The 19,899-nt window shown below is 34.8% G+C and overlaps 1 protein-coding gene across 1 annotated transcript; it reads left to right on the forward strand.

The window, feature by feature from the left end:
• Positions 1-2,494: 2,494 nt before the first annotated feature.
• LOC132303027 (heat shock cognate 70 kDa protein-like) lies at positions 2,495-3,109 on the forward strand. The gene has a single exon (XM_059800046.1). It carries the CDS (start codon positions 2,510-2,512, stop codon positions 2,927-2,929), a length of 420 nt encoding a protein of 139 aa, XP_059656029.1. The 5' UTR covers positions 2,495-2,509; the 3' UTR covers positions 2,930-3,109.
• The last annotated feature ends 16,790 nt before the right edge of the window (positions 3,110-19,899 follow it).

A 19,899-nucleotide genomic window follows, 5' to 3' on the forward strand; every position in this document is an offset into this window, starting at 1 on the left:
AAGGTATAAATTAATGGCAATATAGGTATTCCACTAACAAGTGCATTCTACAAAAATTATTTATTTAATTTTTATAATAAGAAAAAGACAATTTTAATAAATCATTATATTTTGATGGTATACAAAAATGATATATTTCATATTTTTTTGAAATATTTTCATACATTGATTTATATTTCACACTTGATACCGTGGTACACTTCTTCCATACTACTTGCACGTGGTTGACGCGGGTGAAAGAGGAGCGCGGTCCAGACAACCATCCAGTATTCAAGTGCCCAAAGCAGAAGTGTGTTCAACCCCCGGCAATAAAATCCACCCACCCAGCTCTCCCTCTTTCTCTTGCCGCGAAAGTATTGTTTTGTTGAACTCTAAGATCTATGTTTTGTTCTTACACCTCATCCTCTCTCTCTAAAACATCTCTCTGCAACAGAACATCCAAACCTCCTTTAAGTTATATCCACTACATTCCATGGATACATAAATAAACAGACCTGCATTGTTATCTGTAATCCAGGGTTTACCAACCACTCTTTGCGCATTCAAAGTCATGCACTCTTCTTCTCTTTCGAATTCAGAAGGAGATAAATAAGATAATGAACTCCGCCGACGGCAAGCACCCCAGCGGAACCCTATGAATTTCCGTCAACACTCCGGCGAGGCGGTCCAGATTTGTGGTTTTGGATTCTGACCACGGTGTGTGTGAATTTGATTCTAAACAGAGAAGATGCGACATCTGATTCTTCTTCTTTATCTTCTTCTCACTCTGGTCTCCACTAGCGGTAATTGACCTTTTTCTAATCTCTTTAATTGTTCGGATTGCTAGTTTTACACAATGCTTGGTTACCGAGAAAAAAAAAAAAAAAGAAACGAAAAGAAAAGAAAATTGCGAGTGTTCTGCTTTCTGTTGTTTTGGATTATTGATTCCAATAGTTATTTCAGGCCCATTCGAGTGCGGTGTCAAGATTCTGAAATTTTAATTTATTTTCTCACTTGTTTACAATTTTATTGGTAACCAACCAGATGTGTGCTTGGACCATCAGGGCAGTTGGTCTTGCGTCATTTAGGCTTTCTTTGTGTGACAATGGTCTTTCCATTTTTGTGAAAACATTTGTGATCCCTTCCCATAGAATTAAAATATTTAAAATAAAACATCCATAACAGTGACAATTAAAATAAAATATCCATAACAGTGACAATTATTCAGTTTATCTGATAAATACAAAACCCCCCTTTACAATGTGAAACAATGAACTGCCTATTCAATGATGAAAGCCATGGGTCAATATTACAATGCCACATCCCTCTCCTCCTTTTAAGGAACTGCACTTGTTTTTTCTTAGTTTGGGAGGTAAAGCAGGATTGGATTTATGGTTTCATTGGAATGCTGGGGTATATTTATGGCCGTAAACTAGTGAATGGTATTCTTGATTCCTTGTTTTTGCAGTTTGTGTCAGCTGGCTATACATCTATAACATATTTATTTTGAACTTTTACATAATCTAGTTATCTTACAGATGAACGCGGTAGCATCTAGAAATGACAACAATTTCTTACTGGCGTTAATTTTGCATTCAGTGTGCAGTGAATTAATGGCATAGGCTTCGCTCATAACCTCCATAGAATATTCTTTTCCCTTATCCATTGTTTTTAACTGCAGACGGGGCATGAAACATTGGTTCTTGGTTAACAATCTTCCTTTTGCCACTATCTTTCTTTCCAAAAATGCAGTTTTTTAGAAAATGAAAGCAATACGATTCATCTTCATCTTCAGCTTTTGGCTCACATGTTAGTGCAACGTACAAGAAAATGTTCTGAAAGAGTGAAATCCAGTATTTATTTATTTTTTTGTTTTGTTTTGAAGATTTTCCATGTATTTAGTTAATAATATTGATTTTCTGCAGTGTAATGTGACTTAGCAGTTGCTGTTTGATACTTGAGCTCACTTGTATGAGACGTTGAATTTTACTGAATTTCTACATTAATGTCGATATTGTTACATGTTGGACGCCATGCCTCAGTATCGGGGGAATTAATTTAGATAATGATCAACCCGTTTATAAAATGGTATTATTGTATTCTGATTAAGAATGCAGAAGAAGAGCTATAACGAATATATTGTTTGACTCTCTCCAGTCAGCTAAACTTGAATTTAGAAAACTAATTAAACAATTAAGCATCAATTACTCTTGTTGTGGTCTAGTACAGGGGCAGAGCCAGAAATTCAATTCAGGGGGACACAGTGTAAAAGATAAAATAAAATCAATGATCAATGAACATGACAAATATAGGTTCTTCAAATCAAGAGGTGAATAAGAAAAAAAATGTTGTAAAATAATATGTCAATCGGTGAGTGGTATAAGAAAGATAAATAATTGACAAATATAAGAAAAAGGTTTGTTCATTATTTTATTAAAATTGAACAGCCAACCTCCAATTTTGAAAAAGTTTTTATCATTTATTAGGAATAGACAATACAGTACATTTCAATAAAATAAATAAAATTAACATGAATCGTGACAAAATAATTTGCATACATAACTCAAAATGCATTCACATTGACATTGATGCCAATGGTATCTTGAATGTTTCGGCTGAGCACAAGACCACTGGTCAAAGGAACAAGATCACTATCACTAATGGAGAGAACAGGTTGTCCAAGAAAGAGATTCAGAAGATGCTTCAGGAAGCTGAGAAGTACAAGTCTGAAGATGAGGACTACAAGAAAAGGGCTGAAGTCAAGAATACTTTGGAAGATTGCGCGTATAAGATGAGGAAAGCTGGTAATCTCTCACAGGCAGACGTGGTGGAGATCGAGGATTCTATTGACGAGGCCATACAGTGGATGGACAGGAAGGAACTTGAGAGCATCTGCAACCACACCATTTCCATCTTCAGCCGGTGGAAGTGGCGCAGGCCCCAACATTGAGGAGGTTGATTAAGTACTACTAAGTTTTTTTACGCAATCAGGAGTTTGCTCTTGGTTACATGAACAAACCATAGCTTACTTGCGCAATTTTTTTTTAATTTTCTTACATGAACTTTTATGTGTGGGAAGACATGCAATATATTTATAGATTGTGAAGGGCCTTAAATGTTGGAATTTAATCATCCACCTGCAGGGAAGTAAACTGGTAATCCACCATGATTATGGGAAGTAAACTTCAAAATATCAATTGAAATTTAAGATCAAAGTAGACCAGGACCATCTGTGAACCAAATTGTTTATGACAGTTGGGACTTGACTCAACAATAATATAAATCAAGCTTATTTGGTTTTATGCTCGTTTGGTCAACAGTTATATTTATGATTGTTTCTCGTTTGGCCAACAATCCAATTGGCGTATCTCCAGCCCTGGTATTTATCTCTCTGTGTATATATATTTGCACCCTTATTTTTTCGAACGGTAAAAAGAAGAGAGAGAATATTTGCACCCTTATCTACTTTTCAAAATTAAGGGGTAGCTGAAAGCACCATAAGTATCACATTAGACAAAGATATATTTAAAGAGTTTTTATAAAACTTCAACACAAATTACCTATTTTTTGTTTGGTTAAAGTAGGAAAGAAAATGGTAAATTTAGAAAGAAAAATAAAAAAACATGTTAAGAGTTTGATAGCAGAAGAAAATATATTTTCTAAAGTAGGAAAGAAAATGGTAAATTTAGAAAGAAAAATAAAAAAACATGTTAACAAGTATGCAATTTTTCAACCCTTTTCCAAGCAATCTCCCAAAATTTCAACATCAAGCAAGCAAGTATGGTCCTCCACACATCAAAATGACCCTAACATGCATTTAAAACAAGATTAAAATCATGTTATAATTACTTAAGTCACCCATTTAAAAATTTAACAACTACTTCCCTTCCAACCGTTAACAGTATGTGAATTGTCTAATTTTCACACTGATCATTCCTTTCCTATAATAGGCTAACTTATGAAATTAGAGAGCTTAAGATCTCTTGAAATTACTTTTAAAATTGTTAGTTCACTCCCTAAAACAATTTCGAACTCCAAACATAGCCCAAACAGTTCCCGGATAGCTCCAGATTGCAACCAAACGTAACCTAACCAAAGAGCCTTCTCTTGAAAATCATAGAGCAGGCTCTTTATACCATGGAGCCTGCTCTATAAAAACTTAGAGCCTGCTCTAGAAACTTAGAGCCTACTCCATAAAAACTTAGAGCCTGCTCTTAAAGGCTTAGAGCCTCCTCTGTCCAGTTTTGCTCCGTTTCGCCTTTCAGTTTCGTCTCCGGCTATTCCCAACATTCGGTTCATCTTTAATACTGAGTTTAAGAATCCTATTTACACCCAAAATCATCCCCATGACTGGTTTTATAATCCGTCAATCACTGAATTAAACTACGCAATTTAACTTTCCTCCAACCGTTAACAGTACAAAAAAGTTGTCTATTTTCCTACTGTTTAACACTTTAGCGTAAATGTATAAACTATGCAATAAGAGGTTTAAATACACTTCAAGTTTAAATTAAGAACCCAAATGCCCTCACAACACAATTCGAAAGAATTAAAATCATCCAAACGGTGCCCAGAAAATCAGAAAACACTAAAATACGTCAAAATAGGAGAGAGCCTGCTCTAAAATGCAAGAGCAGGCTCTCGCAAGCATGGAGCCGGCTCCATGCCTTCTTGGAGCCGGCTCTTCAATCCCCAGAGCCGGCTCTTCATCCCTCTGAGCCTCTGTTCTCCTCCAGCTACGTTTTTTCGACCATCTGCTTCAGCACCGGCCACTTCCACTCCCTTTGTTGGTTTTTAAAATTGTTCCTAGGAGTCCTAAGTATATCTAAAACCATCCCAAATCCTTACTTAAGTCAATTTGCATCAAATTAAAACTTAAAACATTTACCGATCCAACATGCTTAGAAAGAGCAAGCACTGCAACCAAACCAAACTTGCATGAACTGTAACAAAATTAATTCACGCCTACATACAGATAATTGATTAAACAAATACTAAGCATCTAAGATTCAATTTATTAGTCCATTAAAGCCCTAGAGACTATCTACAGATGCACAGAACACAGGCAACGGGAGAGAGAAAGGAAAGAATTTGCCTTTGCGGTTTTGGAATCAAAACCTTGTTGCCGTCTTCCAAGGTTTTTTCCCGGCGATCATGACTGCCGTCAAGCCTCTTACTGCTCAACCTTCCCTTCTCCTATGACCAATCCTTTATCCATAGTTGAAACCCTCACCAAAGATGGTCTGTTATTGTCTCACAATTTACGCTCTGTTTCTCTCTATCTCTCTGGTACGTGAAAAAGGTTTACATATTTTTTTTTTTAAAACCCTAAGTCAACATAATGATATATTTATAGGTTTAGAAAAACTAAAACTCTAATTCTAATTTTAATCCGAGAAAGAAAAACAACCATAAAAGTTATAATGTAAGTCGGCTAAAAACGTGAGAATATATGTAACCCTAAAATTATAACCTATATTAAATTATGATTAATACCTCAAGTTTAATTATTAATAAATACCAATAATTAAAACTAACTCTATATACATATATACCCATATATATACATGTATATACTTCCATGGGTAAAACGGTACCCATTTACACTATCCAAATAGTCCGTTAATCATATCCAAGCCCAAGTTCGATTAAAAATAAAATAAAATAAAAACAATACATTTAATTTAAGATTCAAATGCCACTTCATCACGCACACTTATAATTAAATAGTTAATTCATTTAAACAACAAAATAGGAAGCCACGTAACAAAAGTCATGAAAAGACCTAAGAATAATAAAATAAAAAATAAAATTCCAATTATGTCCTTTTTAAATTTAGGGATATTACACTTTCTCACTAAAACATGAATAACTCCCACTGTGATTTGAATATGAGAATGGCATAGGCACCATTAGAAAGCTGACTCAAAATCCTTGAATTAGAAATGAAGAAGTTATGACCGTTTGAAGTCGAAACAACAATGCTGAAACAAAATCTGGAAGGCTGGTGCATGAGAGCTATTTAAGTCGACCGAAATGAAAAGAAAATTTCCTGAAAGCTGATTTTTGAGGGAAGGTCACTTAGGTAGGCCAAAATAAGGCATCGGTCGATTAAAATGGACCTAAACAGTGATTTTGGCTACTGGAATATGTTTTTTACTGTGCAAATGAAATCCAAAAGCCATCGGTCGACCAAAATGACATTTCGGTCGGCCAAAATGACTCGAAAAGCTGTTGTGAGACTTGCTAAACACCAAGAACATTGAGGCTTAACCCAAGCCTCAAATCTCATCATGTATTGGTTTAAAAACAAAGATTAAAAGTTGATTTTCAAGGAGATATGAGCATGTGAACATGTCAACAAACCTAATATGAATATTTGAATGTATTACAACGGCCTATGTCATCATACATGTCAATTACAAGAATTTCATATGCCAAACCTCCAAAGTTGGTTAAAATACATTTTTAAAGCAAAATATGGTACCAAATGAGCACAAGTGCAAAAGTAAACATGTTTGGCTCTTGGCCTCATTACATATATGCTTATAGTGTCAAAAGTGAGTACTTAAGTACCATTACACATCAAGAAAGTTACATTGGCTTCTAAAATACCATACACCCATGATATACAAAATACATCATCAAAAGTAACGCATGCTAAATATTTGCATGTTAATGTACAAAAATGCTTCAATTACTCATAAGCCCCTAAGGATGATAATCATCCAAGAACATAGTCTCTTTATGTAATACCCCTAGTTTTCAAAAGGATAGAATTGGAAATTTAATTTTATTTTTCATTGGTTAATTGATTTAGTTATGTGACTTAGTTGTTTTGTTTTCTTAAGTGATTAATTGTGGTTGCTTAATTGATTTAATTAATATTTATGTGTATTTAATTTACATGTTAATTGAGATTATTTTAATGATATATTACTTGATTAATTTTTACTACTGATTTGATTATTTTATTTAATTAATGTACTGTATTTTCTTTATGGTAACTTAGGGTTTTATTTTACACGGATGTCGCCGACATATTAAGGAGTGAATGTTAGGGTTTTGTTTTCCTGTTTGTAAACGAATTAAAATTAGTTTAAGATTTTGGTTCTATAAATATATAGTTATGTGGGTTTAGGGTTTTAGAGAATACACAAGGTTCTTCTCATGTACCTAAGAAACAGAGAGAAAATACAGAGTGCAACAGAGAGGAATTTTAGGAAAAACAGAGAGTAAACCTTGAGAGTTTAATAGAGAGGTCCAAGGAGAAAGGAACGAGGTTGCTTCTGGGTTTAACCAAGAGTAGCAGAGGCATGGAACGACAGTTTAGAAGGTGGTCGGAAAACCTCAGAGACGGTGGTTTATAGTTTCAAACTCTGAAATTACAGGCAAGTTCTGTTCTATTCTTTCCTGTTAATTCATGTTCTGTGCATGCTTAGGAAGACTCCAGGGATTAAACTAATGCTTAAACAATCTATTATGCATGTTTAAACTGATAATTAACTTCGTTGCATGGAACTGTTATACCAAAATTCTTTAGGTTTCTATTAGTTGATTTTTCCTGTAACATGTTTATTTTCTTGTTTAATTAAGATTAACGATTCATATGGTTGCCTAGTAATTAATCTAGGACTGAGTTTGAACTCTAGAACAGGTGCTTAGAATAGTATTTAATTGCATCAAATTAATCTGAATTAAATTTGTCGCAGCTTGCTTAAAATTGGTTAACAGAAGTGTTGTAATTGTTGCTTTAATACTTGTGTTCCTACACATGTTAGGATTGGATCTCAGTGGTTTAAAATTATTTAGGACTAAGATTGAACCTATAATAAAAATTAGAACATACCACAGAGGCTCTGTAAACACTGGAGTTAGAGAAGACGAAGCTGAAACGGGCAACTACTGCAAAGGAGAAGGAGCAGGCTCTAAAATTACCTTAGATGTAATATCCCTAATTTTAAAAAGGACATTCCTGGTATTTAATGGTATTTCATTTATTATTTAAGTGCATTTTATTTGATTATGTGTCATTATTTTTTTATTAGGTGCTTAATTGTTTTCTTTTGTGGTGATTTAATTTATTTAAATGATATTTATTTTTAGTTATTTGATTGGAATTACTTGTTAGTATTTTAATTATTTAATTGGCATTAATGGTTTAAGTGGGTACACCTCCAACCATCGTAGCCAGCTACACATCCCGATGCATATACACTCCCTAGCCATCGGTCCTGAGGCTCAAGCTCATACCGAGGCACCATAACAGTACATATATAAAATCCATCCAAAATCCCTGGTATTGCCGCTCAACAAGTAGTTGCCATGACAATACAAATCCACGGGACTTAACTTTTAGTTAATCCCATCCATATTCCAAGAAGGTGGGTAATGGTATTGTTTTAAAAACCAAACCCATCCTTAGTATGCCACCGTCCCATACCGGTGCTTACTTTTCAATCCTCCAGTAGTCAATAATACCAATAAATCAAGTATACATCAACTAAATTCCAACATCCAACATTCAATGTTAGCAGTGATAAAATAAGTATTGATAAATAGGGTCACAACAACAACATATACATGCCCAATTTAACTAAAAGTTAAGTCCCGTGGATTTGTATTGTCATGGCAACTACTTGTTGAGCGGCAATACCAGGGATTTTGGATGGATTTTATATATGTACTGTTATGGCACCTCGGTATGAGCTTGAGCCTCAAGATCGATGGCTAGGGAGCGTATATACATCGGGATGTGTAGCTGGCTACGATGGTTGGAGGTGTACCCTGTTTAGGTATAGGTACATATGCCCACTTCGTGTGCGTTTTAGCATGTTACCTTTATTCAGGTTGAGACCACTTTCCATGGTCCGATCGAGCTGAAATTTGGAAGATAGGTTCATGACTCAGTGTCGCACAATCTAAACGGTGGAGATCAGATTTTGAGTTCGGGAATAGTGTTTCGTACCCGTGAACAGTAACCGGGTTTTGGAACTCGCCGGGATTTTTTTAAGAAGACGACGTTGAAACTTTGAACAAAAGTTTCTGAGGCAAGATTCTATCCTTACTCTTTCCCTTAGGCTTCATACTCTTTGCACTCTTAAATGATTCCAGGATTAATGAAGATTAAACTAAACTAAAATGATATCTGTTTTGTTATGAAACTGGTAGTTACAGTAGTGTTGTATATCTCCTGTAATATCCTGCCAGACCGAGAAAACTCCGAATCTCAGTAGGTGATGTAGGCTGTCCCCACTCAACCACCGCTAAAACCTTGGCCGGATCCACTGCTATCCCCTTTTCTGACACCACGTGACCCAGAAATTTCACCTCCCGCTGCCAAAAGTCACACTTCTCGAACTTGGCATATAACTGGTGCTCACGAAGCGTCTGTAAGATTATGCGAAGATGTCTAGCATGATCGTCCTCCGACCGAGAATAGATCAAGATGTCATCAATAAAGACAATAACAAACTGATCCAAATAAGCCCGGAAGACTCTATTCATTAAGTCCATGAATACTGCAGGTGCATTAGTCGTCCCAAACGGCATAACTCGAAACTCATAAGAATCATATCGCGTGAGAAATGCTGTCTTAGGAACATCCTGCTCCCTGACCCTCAGCTGATGATATTCAGAACGCAGATCAATCTTAGAGAAATATGTGGCTCCCCTTAACTGATCAAACAAGTCATCAATCCTGGGTAAAGGACACTTGTTACGAATCGTAACCTTGTTCAACTCCCTGTAATCTATACACAGACGAAGCGAACCATCTTTCTTCTTTACAAACAGAACCGGTGCTCCCCAAGGTGATGTACTCCTATGAATAAAACCCTGGCTGAGTAACTATTCACTCTACGATGCTTCGTCCGTGGAAACATGCTAAAACGCACACGAAGTTGGCATAATAATTAGTAGGTCTCTATTCACTCTTCCGACGATGTAGGGCTCTCTCTATAGTTTTAATTCTGGACGTTTATTACAGTTGTTCTATCTTCCATTTGGATGTTTAATAGGGGTCCACTAGAGATGGATTCCCAAGTTGTAAACTGATGGAGTTTTGGAGTTTGGGTTTGATGGATTTTAATAATTATAATATTTTTGCGGATTCTATTTTTAGTTCCTTCTAGCTTTAATTTCATTTCTTAATTTATTTTGTATTCCGTATTCATTATAAAATATTAATTGTTTGATATTCCCTCGGGTTTGGGCCTGGGCCTGATCAACCCGTGTCTCGGATCCGAGGGGTATCACATTAGAGCCGGCTCAAAGATGATGGAGCCGGCTCTATTAGGGATTTGGAGCCGGCTCAATGTTGAAGGAGCCAGCTCTAAGTCAAAAGTGGAGCAGGCTCAATGTTTTTGTTGAGCCTGCTCTTTCTTGCATCGCACAATAATGAGCTTTAGGGGCTGTTTGGGCTGTGCAGTGTTTTCTAAAGCTGTTTGAATGCTATGGTAAGGTGTAATTAAATGTTAGGGACTTAATTAAATATTGAAAACCTTTAGTACAATAATGGATTAAGAAAAGGAGTAATTAACAGCTTAAAGAAATGTCCATATGTTGCACTGTTTGGCTAAGGAATTTAATTACCGGAACTTAGCAAATTGTTGGTATATGAGTTAATTATATTTAATCATATTTTCCACCATGTAATGAACGTAGTGAATTATCTATAAGTTCAACTATGAGTGGTTTGGAATGAATTTGGTACTTAAGGGCTGTTAAAAGGTATCAGTTTATGCACTGCATGTAGAATTTAAATACTATGAAATATTTTAGCTATTTAAATTATTGGAGTATAGTAATTAGGTTCTGAAGTGAATACCTAATGTTGATATGTATGTATGAATTCATATTGGTGCATAGTTTGGAGGATGGCAGTTAATTATATAGTGTACTTGAACTGGTATGCTTGCTCTGTGAGTTTAGATTTCATTTAGTATGCTTATGCCGTGTATACTTGTTTTTTGCGTAACTCTCTTAGCTTAGTATACTTGTGTCGGTATACTTGATTTACGAGATTTTCATATAAAATGCATACTTGTGTAAATATGCTTAGACATTGCATGACTTATCTTAATGTGGTTTAGTATACTTGAAAATGTATGCTTGTATGTTGTATAACATGTTTAACATTGTTTAATATACTTGAGCATGTATACTTGTATTCCGTTGTTCACTTTAAATTGCATGAGTAGTTTAGGATGATCCCTGAGTCTCACTTGACATAGACGTTAGGTGGCATGAGCCCCTTTGACATGTTTCACCTTAAGGTGATATAATTGTAAAATGCTAGGTCGATGTATGCTCATCTCCTACGAGTAGCTTTATGTTACTCAACCACGTAGTGGGGACATTTTTCAAGTATAGGGACATAGATTTGGGATGCACACTATGTCATGAAAGTTTTGTAGACTTAAAGTATCATTTTTATGAAAATGTTGGCTTGAAATGCCACTTGAAGCCTTATTTGTCGAAATGTGTATATTTGATTCCAATTATGTAATGTGTACATAAGTACACTCTATGTAATGCATTTGACATGTATGAGATGAGGCCGAAGGCCAATGACATGTATCTTGTATTCTATGCAACTTTAACTTCATGAAATATTATGAAAATATTGAAAAATGCTACGTCATTGCTTCATAACTTTTGCATCGGGTGTGGGAATTCCATTTTTATTCTTTCATAGAGTCTTATAAATCATGTTTGAAGTGTGGCCAAGGGCCAAATGGTAATTTGAAATCATTTGTTAATTTTGGTTTTCAAATTTGCCTTTTCTTGTTCATTTTTGCCTTTTTGCCCGTTGGGGGGTCGGATTTTGCATCGGTGGTATGTTTAAGCCATGTACCATTATAGCACGTCTTAATAGGTAAGTTACGTTTGCGTGCATGGTCTTTTCTGGGCAAACCTTCTTCTTTTGTGAAATGAGCCTCCTATGGACTCATTTTGAAACTTTGTTGCATAATCTGATCTAGGGCCTTTCTAGACTTTTCACATCAGTTTTATTTTCTTCTTTCAACATAGTCGCTTAGAAAATGTGATTTTAGGGGGGTTTCTTCTTCGTGTTTTTTCAGAAAATGTTGTCTTGGCATCGGAAATCCCTCATGAAGTTTCAGCTTCTAGTTTTCAATTGTAGCAGCTTTTTGGCCTTCATGACCAGATTTCATGGAGGGGTATTTTGGGCATTTTACATTGAGTTTTTTTTAATTCTCTCACGAATCACTTAGAAAACTCAATTTTGAGGAGGGTTTCTTCTTTGTGTTTTTCCAGAAAAATTCTTTTGGTAGCCCGTTTTCGATCTCAGATCCTGTAGCAGCTTTTTGCCCTCTTGTCCAGTTCTGATCTAGGGGCATTTTGGAAATTTTACAGTGATTTTTTTTCGTTTCCTTCCACGGGATTGGATAGAAAAATCAATTTTAGGGGAGGTTTCTTCTTCGTGTTTTTCCAGAAAAACTCGTTTCAACCTCTGTTTTAAGCCTCAGTTCTGGACACTCAATTTTTTTTTTCTTACTGTCAACATGTGCATGCCATTGGGCGCCGGACGCGCCATGGCCTTCGTCAGGCCACCGCAATGTCATAATTTCAAACACTCGTTTCTCCCTCGTCCAGACTCCAAATTGAGTGAAATTTTTTTTGAGCTTGACTAATTTTTTGCTGTCTTTCCAACGGTATGCTCGGTTACACTCAGATCTTCCTGGATAATTACCAGTTTACCCTTTTTTGCTTCAAGTGCTTGTTTTTCTTCAGAAATGATTATTTTGTCCCTGGGGGCTTATTTGTCATATTTTTGGTCTTTTGCTTCTGCATCAGTTCTCATTGAGTTCCATGACCTCATGGAAGGTCACTTTGACTTCTTAGAGTCTTGTTTTCTGTTTTCGCTTCCGCATTTCGGATCCGTTACAGGGTCAAACTACGGTTCATCACAGGACGCACTGGCTTGAAAAACCAAGGCCGTCACAGGTGGTATCAGAGCTCCTAGGTTTGAAAACCTTAGGACGACGGGTTTTGGGTGTATATCATGCCATAGTCCAAATCCTTGGACCATTATATTGGACTTTTAGGTTTTGTTTGGATACACAAGAGAGAAAAAATAAGGAAATGATTATGAGAAAAAAGAAAAGAAAGGAAAGGAAATGATAGTTATAATTTATATTCATGTTTGGATAGACAGGATATGCAAATGAGTAGAAAAGAAAAGAAAGGAATTGGCAATATTGTTGTTTAGATAACACAAAGGAGAGAAAAGAAGAGAAAGTATAATAATGAAATTACCATCTTACCCTTTTTGGTAGGGTTAGTAGGGCAAAGTCATTTCAGCCTCCCTAATCGCCTCCATCTCTCTAGTCTCGTTCTCTCTCTCTCTCCAACTGCAAACTACAAAATCTACAAAAATCAGAAGATCAAAACCCATATCGGTATATCATTTCAGATTGTTCCAAAAATCAAAACCCACATCTTTCAAGCTTGCCCCCTCTCTCTCTGCAACTGCTAACTGGTATGTATGAGTTTTGTTTTAAATTTTTTTCTAAAATCAACTAATCAAGGTCTATAATTCTTGTTTTGCAACTCTCTCTCTCTCCAACTGCAAACTATATATATATATATATATATATATATATATATATATATATATATATTTCAGCCTCCCCAATAGCCTCCATCTCGTTCTCAGTCTCCCACTCTCTCCTTGCAACTGTAAACTATAAAGATATATATATCTAACCGGCTGCCCCTTCTGTAATTTGTTCCAAATCCCTCCAAATCTTGTCAATTTTGGAGAGATTCCAAATGAGGGATTTGGAGGCATAGTTATCCCTCCAAATCTCTCACAATCCTTTCTTTTCTCTCTTTTTCTTCCCATCCAAACACCCTAATCACTATCGTTCCTTTTCTTTTCTTTCCAAATCCCTCGATTCAAACGAAGCCTTAGGGTCACAAATATAAAATAAAATATATACACATGTGCCTCTTATGCATAACATAAGAGTAATAATACATCATTCAAAAATAGAGCTCCAGCTGACGCTTTCCTAACACCTAATGCATGGGTTACCCTCTAGGAAGTACAATTACGATACGAATATGGCGATTTGGCAAATTTTAAAAAAAATTAGTATGGATATGACATGATAAGGCAATAAAAAATTAATATTTTATATTTATATATATATATATATATATATATATATAAATTAATTTTTGGTCAATTTTGTACAATTATTATGATTCTAAAATTATAAATACTTTACAACACAGGAAACAAATATTCCTAATCATCGCTTGATAAAATTTGAATTTCTTAACAATTATACAATCTTATTATTATTGGAAAAGTTGCATTTTCATGTTTAAACTTGTTTAAAATGTGTTATAAAGTATCTGAAAAGTGTTATATATGCAGTCGAAATACTTAAGAAGTATTACATATGTATTAGAAATTAATATATATATATATATATAATTGTGAATACGTTTAATAAGTATCGAATACATATTCGCGATTATTTATGAAGTATTGGTCAGTATTAAACAAGTGTCCGATAAAAATATGTTGTTCTCTTAAAAGTATCCGTACTTCCTAAGTTACTCTTGAATGCATCGCGGTAGGAGAAACATTTGACAGCCCATTTAGCCCTTCACGTTCCGCGGTTTAATCACTTTTTTCATGACATAAGTATATTCATTATTATTTGAAAATTTGTAAGTGGACCGACCACTCACAATGTGAGTCTTTGTAACATGTGATAAACCAGATTGTTCATTTCCTTTTTAAGTTAAACTGTGTTTTTTAACTAAAATATTATAACAATCGCTAAGTTTGTAAGTTTAAAATCATAAAAAAATATATATAAAATCATTGCATTTGTAAGTTTAAAATCCATCAAAAGTATAAAATCACAGCATTGCAATGTGGTTAAACAGAAATGTGACCTTAATTTATGAGTCACCAAAGAAGACCCTTGCAACTATATCATACCTCATGTCCAGTGACGGACCAGGAATTTTTTCCAAGGGGGCGCGAATAAAAAAAAATTCAAGATACTTTTTTTAAAAATAAAATAATAAATATAAGAATTTGATTTTTTGTGACTTATCTGACTCAAATTCTTTGATATTTTAGCTGTATCCGTTCTTCCTAAATTATCATGGATACGTGACAGTAAAGAGTGAAGAAAAAAGCCAATTTATTTTACTTTCATTTGGATCTAAAAATATCATTGAATACAATAATATATATAGTGGGTATTTTTAAAAATTAATTTAGAATATCAAAGTGTGTGAGAGAGAATCATGAATATGGCGGGGCGGTAAAGAGTGAAAAAGGAATAATTATCTTTTGAATAAAAAATAATGGGGGCCAAGAATGTGAAGTAGGTATTTTTACAAATTGAGAGGAGACATTTTTTAAATTTTTACAACTTAAGAAGGGAAATTTTTTTAATTTTAACAAAAAATATAAGTAATAATACAAATAAGAAAAAAATCACTGGTCCTTAACCAGGACCGTGCCTACTCACGCCTATTTTGCATGGTGCATCACTCCAATTGTTGTTCTTGGACCAAAATACTCATTTTTGCAAATGACATAAAAATCATAAATTTGCTAATTTTAAGAAAAACAAGTATCGTACGACTATATATATATATATATCACAAACTCCAACTTTTGTAATTCATTTTGTTCAACATAATAAATATTTATATTAAAATAATATGCAGATTGGTTCATATTCAAGGCCTCGAACCAACCTCAGGTATCTCCCTCCATAACTAGAATTGGGTAATTTCTTAGTCCATCGGCAGTGAGCTAGCCAAAGCCTGTTTTGACGATTTAGGAGTCCAAAACTCATGCAGCGGGCAAGCAGAAATGGACAGAGCCCATTTTGGCTCGCAGGCCGCCTCGCGGTATTCCGCGAGCTGGCCCGTGATCGTGCTATTTTTTTTTTTTCCTTTTACAAAATGGTGCTGTTTTGCCTGAGCTTTTTTTTTTTTCCTCAAACGGTCTTGAACACTGTTTGACAGAATGTTTTTTTTCAAAAAAAAAAAGTAAAAATAGGTTATTTTGAGCTCATTTTTTAAAAAATAAAATAAAATTCATTAAATAAAAAATATATTGTTTAGGCACTGTTTGTCTAAAAAAAAAAAATTATTTGAGACAAAAATAAATTAAAAAACTTTTTTTTTTCCCCCCCCCCTTAAAATTTGGTTTTTTTTAAAAAAAATTTACTTTAAATTTTAAATGTGTACCACAAATAGTGTATTTGGCCGTTAAGGCACTGTTTAGCTAACACAAATAGTGTCTTAATGGCTATAACTTTAAAAAATTGTTTAAAAATTCAAAATTTTTCAACTTTATTCAAAAAAAAAATTTTAAAATCACTCATCTTCTATAAATACCCCAACTCCTACCATCATTCATCACATCTAACCTATCTCTATTATCTACCATTCAACTTATTTCTTCTTCTATTTTCTCAATCTTAGCTATTATTTTCAAACTCATTTCGATTCCATGGATCCTCGACATCTATTTTATTACAACACCCAATTCAACCCATCAAACGATGAGTTTTTGCCATTTCCCGAAGACAATATCAATTATTATGGAGGAGATTCTCAATTTCCTTCTCATCAATCATCTTAACCTTCTTATCAATCATCCCAAACTTCTCATCAATATTGTAGTACCAGTGTTCCATAATCAAGTAACTCAAAACCCCGCCAAAACAACTGGTTATTCAAAATAATAATTGGACCAAGGCTGAAGATGAGGTTTTATGTTGGGCGTGGATGTCCATTACCTCTGATGCGATTACGGGGACAGACCAAAGTAAGAAGAAGTTATGAAAGCGAATCTTGGAACAATATGTACAACATATTGGTGTTCCTCCAACTAACCAAAATAATGGAGGTTTGATGAATCATTGGTCGATGATCCAACAAAAAATCAGCAAATTTTCCGGGAGCATGACTAACATCAAAATGAATTATCCCAGTGGCTTCAGCAGTGATGATATGGTGAGTTATTTATTGTTTAAATATAACTCGTAGATATTTTAAATAGTCGGTTTTAAATTTTTTGTTAATTTTTTCGTGAAGATGATAACAGCTAAAGACCTGTTTCGTAGCTAAACAGGTGGTGAATTTAAGTTAAAAAGTTGTTGGGAGATCTTGAAGCATAACAATAGATGGCATTCACATTGTGCAGAACAAGTAGATAAAGGAAAAAAGAAAAAACAGCCGAAGAAGAGTGGATTTGACTTTAACATTAATGAGTCTGTTGGGCACTCATTACCATCTACTCCATTAAGTCATGCAGTCACTACAGATGGAGTTTCAACTAAAGAATCACCACACATGGGGGAAAATGATTCACCCGGTGTGGAAGAATATTAACAACTACAACGACTACTAGGAAGAAAAGCGGCGAAGCAACGCCGAGCAAAAATTAATTCAACATTTGAAATACAAAATTCATTTATTTCAAATTTTAATGATATCAAATGTCGTTATGAGAGTCGTCAGGAGAAAATGAAGGATGCCCAAGTGGCACGAGAGGTAAGAAAAGTGGAGAAAGAGAAGACGAGGCAGATAGAGTGTACACACAAATTTTGTAGTATGTAATAAAAACAAAAGATGGAGCAAATAGAATATTTTATTAATTTAGAAAAATTTGAGTACAATCCTCTATAATAATATTCCAAAGAATAAAGTCCTCTGATTCGATCTCCTTTTTAGTTGGTTGGATCCAAGGGCTGCACGAGCTTGATCTTGAATCACCGTAGAATTTGGATGAAGAATAACACGTCTTTGGCTGTGCTTGTTGTTGATCAACGTGAAATTTGATGAAGAACGGCACGATTGGATGTGCTTGGTGTTTTTCGTTTTTAGGTTTGGATGTTGGAGATGAAAGTTTCTGTATTTCTCTCTGAAATTCTAGATTTTTGAATTCTAAATTTGTGTCCCCTCCTTCTTCTTACAGGCCTCTATTTATAGGCTTCTTAGATTAATAGGATGATGACACATGCCATCTCCTGATAAGGATAAAATAATAACTGGGCCGGGCCGGTTATATTATGATAATTATCCTTAAAATAATTATTCAAAATATATTTTATTAGGAACAATTATCTGTTTATTTAACCATCTGGGTTGAGCTAATTAAATAATTTAAGTGAACTAAGCTTGGGCCAATTAAATAACTTAATTAAACATTAGACCCATATTTAATTGGTCTATTTGCCAAAACCAAAGCCCACTAAAATTTTAGTGTCTACAAATTGCCCCCACTTCGAGTCCCAAATTTGACAAGACTTGTCTTCTTTTTCAAATGGGACTTGAAGTATCTAACTTTCCCTTTTTTTTTTTTTTTTTTTTTTTTTAATCTAACTTTGGATTGGAATTTTACTTTTCTATTTGAACTGAATTATACAAATCCTAATACAAATAGAAGGTATTTTGTTGCCTATACATACCCCAATATTATAGGGTTTAACATCAATTCCAATATTTTCTAAAGACTTGTCAGATTACAACATCTGAAGACTGTGTTGGATTGCAGCTTTTGCTTGAACAAATAATCGGTATGATTTCTCTCTTTTTTTATTCACTTTTTTTTTTCTTCTTCCTTTTTTTTCACGACTTCTTTTTTCCTTCCTTTTTTTTTTTGTTCCTTTTTTTTTTTCCTCTTTTTTTTTTTTTTTTTTTTTTTTTTTTTTTTTTGGCCGTACACAGTTTTAGCGCATGCGGGCCAAGAGCATAGTGCAATTTAAACTCATACGATCAGGAGCTTAGCCTTCATGGGTAGTAGCGCTTCAGGAATTTACCATTAATGGGCCCCACTCTTACTCCATCTTCATTAATAATAAGATATGCGCCGTTAGTATAAATTTCGCGAACAACATATGGTCCATTCCATTTAGATACAAATTTATTTCCCGAGGTCGAACTTGAAATGACCGAGGTCGAACTTTCTTATTGAACGCTTTATAAAGTCAAGCTTGATAACACTCTAGCTGTTGTTGAGCTTCTAATCTCTTCCCATCTAATGCTTCCAGTTCTTGAAGACGTAAGATGGCATTTTCTTCACTTGTTAGGCCTTCTTGTATGGTAATCCTTAACGAAGGGATTTGTTGTTCCAATGGAAGAATCGCTTCTACGCCATAAACAAGAGAATACGGAGTTGCTTGAGTAGGTGTACGATGCGTAGTGCGGTATGCCCACAATGCTTCTTCCATTCGCTTATGCCAATCTCTTTTTGTCTAGTTGACTACTTTCTTCAATAACTCACAAAGAGCTTTATTGAATGCTTCCGCGAGACCATTTGCAGGGGCATTGTACATGGAGGATTTACGTTGTTTGAAGCCAAACTTCTCACAAAGGTCAGTTACCTAACTGTTTTTGAAATTCGTCCCATTATCAGTGATGATGTATCGAGGGACACCATATCGATAAATAAGGTTAGACCTTAATGAAATCAACCACTATTTCTTTTTTCACATGTTTATAGGGTGCAACTTCCGCCCATTTTGAAACATAATCAATGGCAGCCAAGATATACAAGTGGCCCTTTGAAGACTTTTCTAGAGGACTAACTACATCTAATCCCTATGCATTGAATGGCCATGACGTCACAGTAGGGTGCAACGACTTCGGTGGTTGGTGTATAAAGTTAGCATAGAATTGACAGGCTTGACACCTCTTCGCATACTCCAAGCAGTCTTTGACCATGGTGGACCAATAATAACCCATTCTTTTGATGCGAAAGTAAAGCTTTGGACCAGATTGATGGGCTTCACAAATCCCAGAATGTGCCTCCTTCATTGCATGGATTGCTTCGTCATTTCCAAGGCAGCGAAGGAAAAGGCCCTCATATGAATGCCTATACAATGTATCGTTGTAATAGATGAA

This window comes from Cornus florida, unplaced genomic scaffold (assembly GCF_030987335.1).
Source record: "Cornus florida cultivar Cherokee Brave unplaced genomic scaffold, ASM3098733v1 CherokeeBrave_3.0.0_Hap2_Chr04, whole genome shotgun sequence".
NCBI classification, from domain to species: domain Eukaryota; kingdom Viridiplantae; phylum Streptophyta; class Magnoliopsida; order Cornales; family Cornaceae; genus Cornus; species Cornus florida.